Here is a 15,488-nt window from a genome sequence, read left to right as displayed (position 1 = left end):
TATTTTAGAAAAATATTTAACACAAGATTCAACATAGGTTTTGGTACACCTTGTACTGATGTATGCTGAAAGTGCCTTGAATTAACAGAAAAATTAAAAACCAAGTAAGATGAAAACAATTTTAAATACATTAAATTGTGAAAAGAAACTTCACCAAATGAAATATAAGGCATTTTATGACATTTTAAGAGAAAAGAAAGATAATCTAGTTAAATTTTAGAATTCTCAGGGTTCCAGATCAAATTCTGTATTACAAAAGACAGCTTTACATGTATAACTTCACCATCGTGAAGGCCACTTCCAAAGATCCATTAAAAAACAATGCATTTTCCTATGTATGGGCAGAACAAGAGTACTCAAAAGAATCTGATGAAGTATCTTCCTAAACAAACTGGATTTGTCTAATGCCTTCACTTTGCGTCGTGTTGCGGATGGATACGGAGGCCAAAATAAAAATACTGTTTTGTTGGGGGTGCTAACCTACTGGTATACCTTGAAAAGACTGGAAGTGGCGTTCCCTATGGTGGGGCACTCATTTCTACTACCGGACAGGGTGTTTGAACAAATTGCATGTAAACAGCATGTAACTAATTTAGATAAAGAGCAATTTTTATAATTGGAAGCGATTTATTTTAACAAGGTCCAAAAAACATGATATTCTGATACAAGGCGAAGTGGCTTATAATTGAGAAGTTGGAATTAAAAAAGATATGATGAAACGAGGAAAGCAAATTCCAAACGTAAAATTAATGGAGATAACACGATGGAAGATGATTAAACATCAGAAGCTCTAAGATGTAGACACAATACTAAAAAAACGTTATGGATTTAAATGGCGTGATATTGATTGCTTAGAATATATTATAAAAGTATAATACGCGATAACGAACTATTTTGCGAAGTTTCGGAAGAGTCCATTTGCGAAAAAAATACCACAACCCAATATCAAAATTCAAAATTTCGAACTTGTATTGTTTTATTAAAATATTATTATGTTTTTAGTTAGTTTTCTATTTAGTTAGTTACTAGGTACTTCGTTACCATAGCTGTTAGTTATGTTGTTTACTCTTTGATAATCTTTGTACTGATTAATTCTTAGTTGCAAAACCGACATCAGTCCAACTTCACATATCAATAACATGTTTATTACTTGCAAAGAATGTTCCAAATTTTGCTTGAGGTTAAGTCCTATCACAAGTAGTAAAATCCACATAATTAAAAACAAATCAACTTTTTATTAAAAGCTGTAATTTATGTTTGTCCTTTCTGAAAAGTTTAGTAGAATGGATGTACCAGCGTTTGCTATCTATTTGGGAACGGAAAAAACAAAGAATAATGACTGGTTAAAATCTGGAAAGACCACTGTATCCGCAAAAAAAAACCCTGAAATCTTTAGTGTTTCCTATTGGAACATATGGCTCAGAATCGAGGACCATAAACGCTGCACGAGGAAGATTGCAGAAATGATATCACGCTAAAGCATCCATTGTAGAAGAACTAAAAATACGCGATAGTGAGAAATTGCTATTTTTTGATCAATCAATATGGAAGGACGGCTTGGAAAAGCTAATGCTACAGGGGAATGTTAATGGCAAAAGGTCAAGAAACAGGTCATTGGTGAGATATAGACTAATTAAAGGATTTGGCATAGACGTCGGTTGCCCAAGTGATGAGTACTACTATAGAAGACAGAAGAGAGGCATGGCGAAGGATCACCACAAAGGAAATCGGTTAGATACAATTATGTTATAACACCTTTCTTGTGAGTTATGTTGTATAAAAAAAATTAATGAACTCTAAATTGTACGAAATGCGAAAAATTGATATTAGGACACTGTTTATTAATTAAAAAAGGCTGTTTGAATTAAAAACCTAAGAATTTTTATGTACACATTAAACAAATATTTCTACTACAAGAATATTCCCCGTTATTTTTCGTACAAAATATCTTACAATAGTTACCGTATGTGTTAATTTTTAACCTTTTTTTAAAACCCACCACTTACTGGCATCGTTTTCAATTAATTTTCAACAATAAGAATTAATTTTGTAAATTTAATTATAGTTAAGACATCTTTGTAAACCTCTTAAGTGTGAGATTACATTATTTAAAAAAGAAATCATAATAAATAAATTTTAAAAAAATGTAATCGTTATCTCAATTTTAATTCTTATTAGTTTATTTTTTTATTTCGTAATTTAATCAATTTTCACCGCGCTATAAATTTTTTGTACAAATGCGTAAGCGGCGAAGAAACCTATCGTTCCTGTTAACAACCAAAAAGTGATCACCATTAAGAGAGTGTAACTCCCGTAAAGTAGCGTCGGTATGAACTCGGTAATTTCTAATTTTGTTATAAAATAAAATATCGAATAAAGAAGAATATAAATAGCTGAACCTCCGGATACCACAAAACTTCGCCACCACCAATGATAATCTTCCCCACACAACTGAAAATAAACCATCACAATCGAAATTTGTGAGCATGAAATAACCAAAATAATAAACACCAAAAATAAAAAACCGAACAAATAATAAAATTGATTCTCCCAAATTGCCGAAAAAATAAAGAATAATTCGATGAAAACTGCTCCAAATGGTAAAATTCCAGCCATTAAGGTACTAAAAAAAAATAATTAATAATATAACAAAACAAAATTAATTATACTCACCATAATAACGGATTTAAGTACCAATGTTGTTCTGGAACTTGTCTCGGTATTTGATTGGTTCGAACGGGGTGTTGAAACGGTTGTTTTCTAAATCCAAAATAATATCCCAAATAAACTAGCGGTAAAGCGATACAAAACCAGATAGAAAGGAGGTAAATCATCGTTGAAAATGGAACAGCTCCACTACTCGCTTTACCCCAAATGAAAAAGTTTAAAAAGAAACACGTAACCGCTATTATAGCCGGGTAAAAAGTAGCTGTTAAGAAAGCCGCTCTTTTCCATTCGCGACCTTTCATCGTCTTGTACAATCTCGCCGAAAAATATCCTGCTATTAACCCCATAAAAACGTAAAGAAATATCGCTGCCGTCATTAACGCTCCTCTTGATGCAGGAGATAACATTCCTAACATTGCAAAAACTAAAAAAAAAAAATATTTTAAAAAACGCTTTTTTTAAAATGAAAATTTTTATTACATAACGTGATTAAAGCCATTAAAAATATTTGTATCCCCGATCCAATGACTGCAGCAAATAACCGTGAATTACGTGGTGGTCTAAACACATCCCCATGAACTAATTTCCATCCGGTTTCTTCTATTGCATCGTCCATACTTTCATCGGCATTATAACGAGCAATATCTCGTCGTAAAGTTCTTACCATTATCATTGTTAAGATACCTTAAAATGTTTAAATATCATAATTTAATGATTAATTTTAATCAAATAGGTAAACTATGTTTTCATTTAAAAATATGTTATCTCTTTTTCAATATTTATACAGAGATAAGAACATCTTCAACATACATTTAAACTTATTAAAAATGACTCACGAAGTTTATAATTACATCCAGGCAAGGACGGTAAAATCTAAAAGAACTGATAAGAACTGATTTATTTTTTTGTAATCCAGAAAATGACGTCGTATTTATTTATATTCATATTTATATTTATATTAGTTATTTATTATTTATATTCGGGATATATACAGGAAACTCCCAATTAAGTATCCACTAAAAAATAATTAGTACAAGAAAAACAATAATTAATAAAAAGAAAATTAAATACAATTTGAATTAATAACAAAATTAATGACAAATAATCAAGCTCAATACATAACACCTGAAAACTCTTTGTGCAACCACAAATAAATCAAAATTATTGCAATGACTATTATAAAAGTACAATAGGCAGACAGCTTGAAGAGAGACATCACTCGAATGGTATAAATCGGTACCCATCAACCGACCCTTCATCAAAGTGATTCCAAAAACCAACCAACGCTGGGAATATGAAGAATAAGGAAAATTTAAAGGAGAATTTATGTACCTGGGTTTTACCTTCGAGTAGATAATGGGGTTGGCGATCATATTACGCAAAGAGTTAGAAAGGCAAGTAAATTATAGGGACAGATATGAAGCCGGGGTAACGAATATTTGGGAAAGATTTGTACATTCAGAAAATAATGTTTGATGGACTGGTGAGGAGTGTGGTAATGTACGGAGCCGAAATATGGGGGTGGAAGGAATACAAGATGGTGGAGGACATCCAGGAGAGATATTCCAAGTGCGTCCTGGGACTGAGCAGGGAGACTCTGGCATACATAGTGAGAGAAGAGTGGAAACTGGAGAAGATGAGGGTGGAAATAGGCAGAAGGGCGATAAAGTACGAGGATGGGCTGGAGCATAGGAGCGACTTTAAAATTTTGGGAGAATGTTTGACAACAAGAAAAAAGAGAATATTATACTAGAGTAGGGTACTCAACAGAGGAAGCACAGAGAAGAAGAAGGGAAGGGTCTATACTGTGAAAGGAGTTCGAGAGTGGAGATAGAGATGTGGAAAAGCAGGAACGGCGTGCTCAGGTGAAAGACGGGAGATACAATAATAAGTATAAAATCATAATAACAGAGGAAATTCCGGGGTATTTCAGAATAAATTTTGGATGAAGAATGAGGAGAGGATGTGTAGATTATGTGGGGATGTTTAGGGGACAATTGAGCATATATTATGCTGAGATGTAACGACTTAAAGGAGCAGGAAAGTTCTCCAGGTGACCCTAGATACCATTTGCGCTTGGTGTAAGGGAGAGAACCTCTCAATAAACCCGCAAAAGACAATTGTTGTGCCCTTCACCAGGAAGCGAAAGTTGGATGGACTAATCCGCCCAACTATCCAAGAAATTCCTTTCTCAAAGGAAGTCAAATATCTAGGAGTAATCCTAGACAAAACCCTGTCATGGAATGGACATTTGTGTGTTTTGCACAAAAAATTTTTTTGCAGGGAGTTTTGCACAAAGCTAGACTATCTTTGTGGACTTGTCGCAGTCTTTGTGGAAAAAATTGGGGTCTTACCCCTGAAAGACTGTACTGGCTCTATGTGACTGTGGTTAGACCTATGATCACATACGGAGCAGCAGCCTGGTATAGGAAAGTGGAAAGCCTGGAATTCAACGAGTAGCTGGATTGGCAATCTCTGGTGCGATAGGCACAACGCCAACTCTAGCAATGGAGGTTCTGCTTGGCCTATCTCCTCTGCATTTGCATATAGAGAAAGTGGCTAGAACAACCATTTACAGATTTAAGCAATATGCTCAAAACTGTTCCGACATGTCCTACCAATGGGCTGCGGAAGACAATGGGATACTGTGCTATCAATACCGTCAGATTTGGCGGTATCACTATCAGTGATTAATGCTCGATACCAGATTGTACTGCCTGAGCGGCAGTCCTGAATTGAAAATGAAAATTCTCTGGTTCAGGCAGACATTTGCTTGTACACAGATGGATCAAAAACGCCTGAAGGGGTAGGAGCAGGAGTATACTGCCAGACACCTCGAATTAAGCAAGCTTACAGCCTGGGTACGTACTGTACTGTATTCCAGGCGGAAGTATTTGCTATTGACATGTCCTTTTTGAAAGAGGGGTGAAGAACATGACAGTACGAATTTTCTCAGACAGTCAAGTCGCTCTCCAGGCGTTGCAAGCCGTGAAAACGGTGTCGGCTTTGGTCAATGATTGTAAGAGAACATTAAACACACTGAGTTGTGATAACAGAGTCTCTCTGATCTGGGTCCCGGGTCACTCTGGGGTTGCTGGCAATGAAGCGGCAGATAAGCTAGCACGAGATGGCAGCGCTGAAGCGTTTGTGGGACCGGAACCAGCAGTTGGTGTATCATTTGCGATGGCCAAATATAGGATTGGACTGTGGGCTGAAGAGAGACTTCGCCTACTGTGGACCAGTTCTCCTGGAATGAGACATGCTAAGGTGTTCATTAACATCGCCACTGTCAAACCCGGGAATATTTTAGGACTTGCCCGTAGTAGCATAAAAGTTCTAATGGGTGTTTTTACTGGGCACTGCCGATTAAAAGCACACCTCAACTTGTTGGGTTTAGCCGACGATGTTGAATGCCGACTATGTGCGGAGGAAGCAGAGACGGTTGAGCATGTTTTATGCCACTGCCCTGCCGTTAACCGTATCAGATTCTCGATTTTTGGGTCGCAGTTTATCTCCTCAAGGGATCTGAATGACCTTTCGCCGAGCAAGGTATTAATGCCTAATTACTACCTCTACTACTGGTCACTTCGAACCAGTTTCTGAAGAAGGTTGCAACATGGCATCCGAAACATTAAACCTTTTCTTAAAAGACGCACGGCAAAACCCGAAAGTTTCAAGTGTTAGTTCTAATTTTAGTTCAATTAACACCAGCCGAGAAAGCTTTCGTACTTAAAGTAGAAGGCAAATCGGGTGATAATTAGTGACCAAGTGTTTTTACCAGACTTGAAAATTAGTATAACAAATGCTTTTTTCCATTCTACAGGGAAGATAGAATCTTTCACAGAGAGACTGAATATGTGGTATAAGAGTATAGCTAGTTCTTCCGCGGAGTTGACAATAACCCCACCAGGCAAACCATCTGGACCTAGACCTAATTTAGGGTCAACTAGACTCAGGAGACCTGTAACATCTTGTTTATTTAATACATACCGTTGAGCACGGAAACGGGACGAACCCAAGGCACAGTGCCTCAAAAATAACAACAGTAAAAGAAAAACACATCAAAATATACAAAATTTACGTATATAAACTAATTATGATGATCAGTAAAGAGTTATATTCGAAACTAGACGAGGTGGCAACCGTACACTAAAACTCAAGTGTAGTATGAGCAATATCTTCACGAACCAATGGGTTATCGCTTAAATTCACGTTATTTACATCATAGAAATTAGCAATTATTAAATCCAAAGTATTCTGAAAGGCACCAACGTGGTTGAATTGAATCAGGCTGCACAGATACAGAGCGTCAAGAAAATCAAGAGCGATCTAGTAGTATTATTAATACGTGAAGCGACACAATGACGAAAATTGACATTGAGAGACCATCTCAGCTCCGGTAGGTTGAATTCTCCGCATATCGCAAAGGCGGAATATAAATACAACAAACATGAATCAATTAACCACGTAATGTTATGCCAGCCCGACAAACCAATCGAAACGCCCGATTACTGAATACGCCGATCAAAACGCCCGCACCCAACAAATTATTAAATGCGTTATTAGGCCTGTCGGATCTAAATATATGGTACGAATCTGGAAAAACCTCTGCCGAATGTATCCCAGTTTGCAGTCAAGTCTCCGTCAGACAAATAACGTCGTGATCAGAGTTTAACACGTTATTGAATAATGTATCTAACTTAGTTCTAAGGCCGCGTACATTTTGGTAATAAAATGAAATGGCAGACATCGTAAGTTATACAACATGGTAAATAATAGTTGCATGACATATCCTGGCCACTTTAAATGTGGATAGAGCGTGCGTCGTCACTCTTCCTGACGTAGATCTGGAAATTCCTGGTCCTGAATTTCGCAGCAACAAGAAATTTATCACGCATAACACGACTGCAGAAACGTACAATACCAGCCTTAGGAGCACTTCGACGACCCTTCGACCCATTACCATTTGGACCGTGAGGAACGCAACAGCATTCACATCAACAGCCGAAATCGGAACGTCATGGAGGTAGCCATAGTTTCGATCATGGCAACCAAGTTCTCATTGTCCCTCTCAGGAACTCCTCGAATCTCAAAGTTGCTGCGGCGAGAATATTGCTCCAAATCCGCCCCAATGCCCGAATGATCGTGTTTAGTAGTAGAGATTAGAGAGATACCAGAACTTTTGAGTGTTCTCTATTGCTTCTATTCTCTACGTTTGGAGATTAATTGTACGACAATTTGATCAAATTGCAATAAAGATGAAGCCAAGATCGTGTGGTATATGGAACTATTTTAATGAAGAAGCTGATGAAAAAGCAATTTGTAAAATATGTGAAAAAATTCACTCAAGAAAAGGACGCACTACAACTGAATTAATTAACAGATACCTGCTTGACGACAATAGAAGAAGTTAAAAAAAAAACGCTTCAGTTAAGAGAATTTTGGGATTCGTCTGATAAAAAAGCAATAGAACTTGATAAATTGGTTGCACAGATGATCGTTGGTCAAAATTTGCCCTTTAATTATGTTGAAGGCGTCTTTTTTGAACGTTTTTTGCAGGCAACATCACCGAAATATAAAGAGGTCATCAATTTTTTACAAACCTTGTGTGATGAATTATAAGGTAAAATGGTGCTTAACGAATTTGAAAAGCTAACATTCACTACAGATATTTGGTCTGATCCCAGCGCAGGCGTTTCACTCCTAAACCTAACAACTCATGGAAGAACAGAAGATTTAAAAAAAAGTTAACATGGTTTTAAAATGTTAATCGAAGCACAGCAGTCATATTTGAAAAACTAAACTTAATGCTTAAAGAATAGCATCTATTCACGATAGAGGATCAAACATGATTAGAGCTATAAATTTGTCGCATTTTGCTCATGCTAATTGCTCAATTCAGCAACTTCAATTATGCATCAAATCAGGTTTATTCGAAAATGAAGATGTCGTAAAAGTCGTTGAAAAATACAAAAAAATTGCAACCAATTTTAACCATTCCACACTGGCGAAGGACGAACTACATAAAATTCAAACCGAAAGACTTGACCAATCTTTCCTATCAATTATTCAAGATGGTCCAACAAGGTATGTATTAGTATATAATTATTTGTGGTTTTTTGTTTTTTTTTAATCATTAAACGATTTTTATTAGTTAGGACATAAAAGCTGTGTAAGTGAGTAATCTATTCCTGTCAGGTGGAACTATATTATGATAGAACGTTTCTTGAAAATAAAAAATTCTATTGTGCTTTATTTAAGTACTAACAGAATATCGGTATTGGTATCTTCTCAAGACTGGGAAATTATTGAAAAATGTGTGAACATATTGAAACCATTTGAAGAACTAACTAAAGAATTAAGTAATGGAAGAATAAAGACGTGAAGTTGCTCAAATCGTCAGAAAATTAATTTTAGAACTAAACTTAAACTTGCGCATATAGGAAATAATAACTTATTCTCAATTGCTACTTATTTGGATCCTCGTAACAAACATAAATTTTTTAATGAAATAGTAGTTCAGGAACAAATCGAAACCGAAATTATTACCATTTTAACCAATTACTATGACTTAGGTACATGCATAAGAATTTAGTAATGAGAATGAATCGCCTCTGAAAAAAATTAAAAATGACGATACATTTCAAAATCAGATCATTCACATATTAAGAATGTTTTGAAAAATTTATTGGGCTCAAGTAGTGAGGAAGACGATGAAGAGGAAATGATTATGAACGACACACATCAAAATGCTACTAAATTGAAATCTCTTTTAGTCGACTATAATAAGCAGAAAAAGCTACATCTTTCTGAAAACCCCTTGTTGTGGTGGTACAACAATAGATTAAAGTACAAAGAGCTAGATTAAAGTATCTAGTGAACAGCTGTTTAGTGGTGCTGGTTTAGTATATGATCCTTTAAGAAATCAACTTAATAGTGAGAAGGCATCAAAACTCCTTTTTCTAAAATACAATCTTTTTTTGTTTAAGTTTCATTATTAATTTGTTAAGTGTAAAGTTAGTTACCTACAAAACATTTAATAAAATACTATATTAAGTAAAACTTATCTTTTGTTTTTGAATTTTGTTAAATGCATTTCCTGTTGCACTTTTGTGTTTAAAATTTTTCAAAACAATTCGCATTCGCTATAAATACATTCGTAACAACCCTAGTTTTAAGACACATACAGCTATACCCAAATATTTCTAGTTCTACTATCATTGCAAAAAGTCGAGGCCCCTCACTTTAGAGGTCGATATCTTCGTATCTTCGAGATAAGTGATTTTTGAGAGTGCCAACAACTTTGTCTACTTTGCGATTTTTTTTCTCCAAAACTATTTCAATTTAAAATTTGAACTGGTTATGCGGTTATTTCGAAAACGACCTGGCCGATTTTAACGTGGTTTTTATAAAAATATGTCAAATAATATGGGTTGTCCGATTCCGTTATCAGTTTTTCAAAATTGGGGCTCCCTAATTTTTTAAGAGCGATTTAATGGAATTACAGATTAAAGAGAAACACAAATACGATATGCGGGGAGAGGAGGGTTCCGTCCAATGGGAACAGATGGTGTGCCCCAGACAGTACGTCGCGCGTTTATTTTACCTACATAAAGAAATAAGGCGCTACGTCCTGTCTGGGACGCACCATCAGTTCCGATTGGACGGAACCCCCGTCACCTCGCGGGGCTTATTTCTGTTTCTCTTTAATTTGTAATTCCATTAAATCGCTCTTAAATAATTAGGGAGCTCTCATTTTGAAAAACTAATAACGGAATCCGACAATCGACATTATTTGACATATTTTGATCAAATCCGCGAGGAAATCCACCCAGCCGTTTTCGGCATAACGGCGTCTTACTAACTAAACTGCGATTTTCCGCGAAACTATGGAATATCGAAAAAATGAAATATGCCACTCATTAAGAACACGTCGGGCTACCACTTGTTCAAAATTCAAATTTTTTCGTACGATAGTTTTCGAGAAAAAAAATCGCAAAGTTGGCACAGTTGCCGTTACCGTAAAAAATCGGGTACTTTTTTCATTTAACTAGCGATGAAAAGAAAACCATGGATCCGAAAATTTTCAAATTAACATATGTTACGTAGAAATGTTCAGTGATTACAACAAATAATATTGTCACAATTTTTTTTATCGAGCGGTTGCGAAGATATCGATCTCTAAAGTGAGGGGCCTTGAATTTTTGCACGGATAGTAGATCTAGTTTTAGTTGTTATTCAGTGTTAGATTGTTGTATATTTTTGTTGAACTAAAAGTAGAACTAAAACTAATCAAAGAAATATAAATAAACTTAAAAAAGACTGGAATAATCATAATCCATACTTCAGCAAAAATGTAAGAATTATACAGGTGAAAAACCAAACTTAAGGGAATAGTCCAGAATTCTCTGGTCAGAAGGTTAATTTGAAAGAAAAAGTTTGAAATTGCAATAGTTACAAACTAGACTTTAGCAAAAAACAGGAATTACATTGTTCAAAGCCCACATGAAGTCTGAAATTACTGTTCGAAGAAAACAAAAAATTGATTATAAACCAAACATGATTTTTCATGACAATACTTATGTGTTCAATACTTTGATTATATATAATATGGATTGAGCCAACGAGAGAGATAGCTTGCGCAAGGTGATCGAACCGAGATAGACATAGAAGCGTACTGCCATATAATGGGTGTACTGATAGAAGTGAGATAGATATAGAAGCGTACTGACATATAATATATCTATCTTTGTTACACTTTCACATTATCGCTTTCCATCTGCGTCTATTCACCTTGAGCAACATTTTTGTTAGTAGATATATTCAGTTAGCTCAATCCATATTATATATAATCAAAGTATTGAACACATAAGTAAAAGTTCAATAAAAGAATGCAAAGAATATGAACAAAAAACCAATAGACTTGTCTTGTTATTGCACAGGACAGAAAATCACCAATGCAGGATAAGCACAAGAGCAAAGTAACAGCTGCAGAAATGAGGTACCAGGTGGTACAAGATCCGTATAGATAATAAGTATTTGGAGAAAACATACATAACGTTGGCAAAAGACTAGATACTGCTTCTAGAAGACTAAATACTGCTTTCTGAAGACTAGATACTTCCGACAGGTCTAAATACAGCGTCTGGAACACTAAATACTGCCTTCTAAAGACTAAAATTACTTTGTGGAGACTAAATACCGCTTTCTGAAGACTAGATACTGCTAACAGGGCTAAATACTGCAAAAGAAAGATAAAATATTGTGGAGAAAACAACATATCTTTAGCAGAAGACTAGATACTGCTTCTAGAAGACTAAATACTGTTTTCTGAAGACTAGATACTGCCGACAAGTCTAAATACAGCGTCTGGAACACTAAATACTGCTTTCCAAAGACTAAAATTGCTTTGTGGAGACTAAATACTGCTTTCTGAAGACTAGATACTGCTGACAGGTCTAAGTACTGCAAAAGAAAGATAAGATATTGTTGGAGAAAACATACATAACGTTGGCAGAAGACTAGATAATGCTTCTAGAAGACTAAATACTGCTTTCTGAAGACTAGATACTTCCGAAAGTTGTAAATACAGCGTCTGGAACACTAAATACTGCCTTCTAAAGACTAAAATTGCTTTGTGGAGACTAAATACTGCTTTCTGAAGACTAGATACTGCTGACAGGTTTAAGTACTGCAAAAGAAAGATAAGATATTGTTGAAGAAAACATACATAACGTTGGCAGAAGACTAGATACTGCTTCTTGAAGACTAAATACTGCTTTCTGAAGACTAGATACTTCCGAAAGTTCTTAAAACAGCGTCTGGAACACTAAATACTGCCTTCTAAAGACTAAAATTGCTTTGTGGAGACTAAATACTGCTTTCTGAAGACTAGATACTGCTGACAGGTCTAAGTACTGCAAAAGAAAGATAAGGTATTGTTGGAGAAAACATACATAACGTTGGCAGAAGACTAGATACTGCTTCTAGAAGACTAAATACTGCTTTCTGAAGACTAGATACTTCCGAAAGGTCTAAATACAGCGTCTGGAACACTAAATACTGCCTTCTAAAGACTAAAATTGCTTTGTGGAGACTAATACTGCTTTCTGAAGACTAGCTACTGCTGACAGGTCTAAATATTGCAAAAGAAAGATAAAATATTTTGGAGAAAACAACATAACTTTAGCAGAAGACTAGATACTGCTTCTAGAAGACTAAATACTGTTTTCTGAAGACTAGATACTGCCGACAGGTCTAAATACAGCGTCTGGAGCACTAAATACTGCTTTCTAAACACTAAAATTGCTTTGTGGAGACTAAATACTGCTGACAGGTCTAAGTACTGCAAAAGAAAGATAAGATATTGTTGGAGAAAACATACATAACGTTGGCAGAAGACTAGATACTGCTTCTAGAAGACTAAATACTGCTTTCTGAAGACTAGATACTTCCGAAAGTTCTAAATACAGCGTCTGGAACACTAAATACTGCCTTCTAAAGACTAAAATTGCTTTGTGGAGACTAGCTACTGCTGACAGGTCTAAATACTGCAAAAGAAAAATAAGATATTGTTGGAGAAAACATTAAAAAGGCGCCGGCGCCCTTTTAAGCGGCGGCGCCCGGGTGCAGTGCACCCCTTGCACTCCCCGGTAGCGCCGCCTCTGTTAAACTCCATCATGTTTCTTCTTTTCTATTATGAACCTTATTAAGTCTCAAACTAATAACATTATAAAACACGAATATAATAAATTTAGCATTTGCTTATTCAAAGTGTGAATGAAGGGGTCATTGAGCTGTGCACAAGTTCTCGAGATTTAGCAGTCCTCTTAGATTCTACTGTCCTTACATACAGGTTAATTTAGATGTAGGTATTTAAAACAATTTTTTTGAAACAAATTTACTAACCTGACAAAAAGAAAATAACCACCAAGGAATTAATAATAGAGAACCAATGGATTTGAACATCCGTCATAGCTAAATAAGTGTCCCATCTTGAAGCCCAACTGATCGCTGAGTGTCTCCATTGCACTTCATAAGTAAATAAAAGTTTTGTACCAGATTTGGCATCAACCAATTGAGGTTTTGGCCTCGTTGGGATTTCACAACCATTCTTATCAAATTTTAAGTCTTCTATACTAACTGATTTTGCTTCAACATGAAATCCAACTACTCTATACACTTCCCTATTAAAAAAAAAAATTAAAAATAAATTATTTCTAAAATATAATAATAAAAAACTTACGGCGTAGGATTATGATACATTAAAGTTAATTTTAGATGATTGTTAATATAACTTTTATCGCCTACAATAACACCAAGTTTATAACCATGTTCATATTGCATTTCGTTCGTTTCAGGATTCTTTATTGGTGTAGCTGCAGGTAAATTATCAACTAATCTAAATCAAATAAATATTATACAAATTCTAATTAAAACAACAAAATAACTTACAAATGTACAAAATATTCGTGTTGAATCCTATCGATAACTTTTTGAGCCTCAAATAATTTCCAATTCATTGGTTTGTTGGGTTCGTTACACAATAATGCACACGAAACATTTTCAGCCATGTGGACTTCATAAGGGGTATTCACAATACGATCACCTCTTAGCACTTCCCCCAAGTTTTCCGATTTATAATTCAATTCCTTGTTTTCAGGCATACAAAGTGGTAGCGAATAATACTCGTAAGGTAATTGGGTATGTACGCTGGTCATTTTTACCGCTTTTACGGTAATTTGTTCACCTTTTTTAAATTCCACTGGTGCCATACCGGGTACGTAAAATTGTAAACTCGGCGAAAAATATAACAGGATGAAAAATAGAAGAGTTAACCTCTAAAAATTTGTGAATTAAAAATTAATTGGTGAAATAAAGTACTTATCAATTAGTTTTAGGTTATATTTTCGTTACGTACCATTTTAAGTGATTTTGGGTATAAATAAATGTGATTTAATTAATTTTGCGGACGTGTTAAATAGAAAACTATTGGAAAATCAACATTGAAGCATTTTTTGACAGATTGTGTGGGAAAATGTCATTTGAAACAAGGATTGCCACCCGTAAAATAAATACACTAAAAAAAATTATTGAAATGGTAGGATGTGGTTAAAAGATAATGATAATTATTTTAATTATATATCTTGTGGTTATATTAACTAAAAAACAAAAATTTCAACCATAAATTTAAATTTTCAAAAACATTGCACTATAAAAAAATCTTAAATACAAAACATTTGTAAAGTCATGGATATTCTGTATCTACTTAATTAATAGCTTCTAAAAAGTACAGTAAATAAATCAACTAGTTCCCCCTAATGTATGATTGTGCTTTTGCCATGATTTTAGATGCACCACGAAGTCAACGCAACTTGTTGCAAGTGCTGTTTCTAGTTTTTTCGTAAAAAGTGTAGCGCTAGTTAGTATAAGATATTGCTAGGTTGTATATTTTTATTGAACTAAAACTAGAACTAACACTAGAACTAAAAAATATCGTCTGAAGACGATAAACCAGGAGCTTTGTAGTTCTAGTGTTAGTTCTAGTTTTACACTATCACTAGAACTAACGTAAGACCTAGAACTAGAATCATTCGCGGTTAGCCGTCTTGAGAAAATTACGGCTAAACCCGAACGATTCTAGTTCTCGGTCTAGTATTAGGTGTAGTTACACTAACACTATCACTAGAACTAACGCAAGACCTAGAACTAGAATCATTCGGCTTTAGCCGCCAAAGAAATCTATCAAGTCAAGGAAATTTCCAATGCAATCATCACAGTCGAAGCCAGGAGGAATTCTCAAAAGATTCAACAATGCCATA

At 35.0% G+C, this 15,488-nt stretch overlaps 1 protein-coding gene across 1 annotated transcript; it reads right to left on the bottom strand.

The window, feature by feature from the left end:
- Positions 1 to 2,117: 2,117 nt before the first annotated feature.
- LOC111423255 (transmembrane 9 superfamily protein member 4) lies at positions 2,118 to 14,680 on the bottom strand. The gene is made up of 7 exons (XM_071196684.1): positions 14,588 to 14,680; positions 14,122 to 14,507; positions 13,913 to 14,068; positions 13,576 to 13,853; positions 3,148 to 3,351; positions 2,674 to 3,091; positions 2,118 to 2,623 (listed from the first exon to the last, which is right to left on the bottom strand). Exons 1-7 carry the CDS (start codon positions 14,588 to 14,590, stop codon positions 2,200 to 2,202), a joined length of 1,869 nt encoding a protein of 622 aa, XP_071052785.1. The 5' UTR covers positions 14,591 to 14,680; the 3' UTR covers positions 2,118 to 2,199.
- Between the last annotated feature and the right edge of the window lie 808 nt (positions 14,681 to 15,488).

Source organism: Onthophagus taurus, chromosome 6, assembly GCF_036711975.1.
Source record: "Onthophagus taurus isolate NC chromosome 6, IU_Otau_3.0, whole genome shotgun sequence".
Classification (NCBI taxonomy): Eukaryota; Metazoa; Arthropoda; class Insecta; order Coleoptera; family Scarabaeidae; genus Onthophagus; species Onthophagus taurus.
Note: the sequence above shows the minus strand (reverse complement) of the source record. Positions and strands in the feature narration are given on the sequence as shown.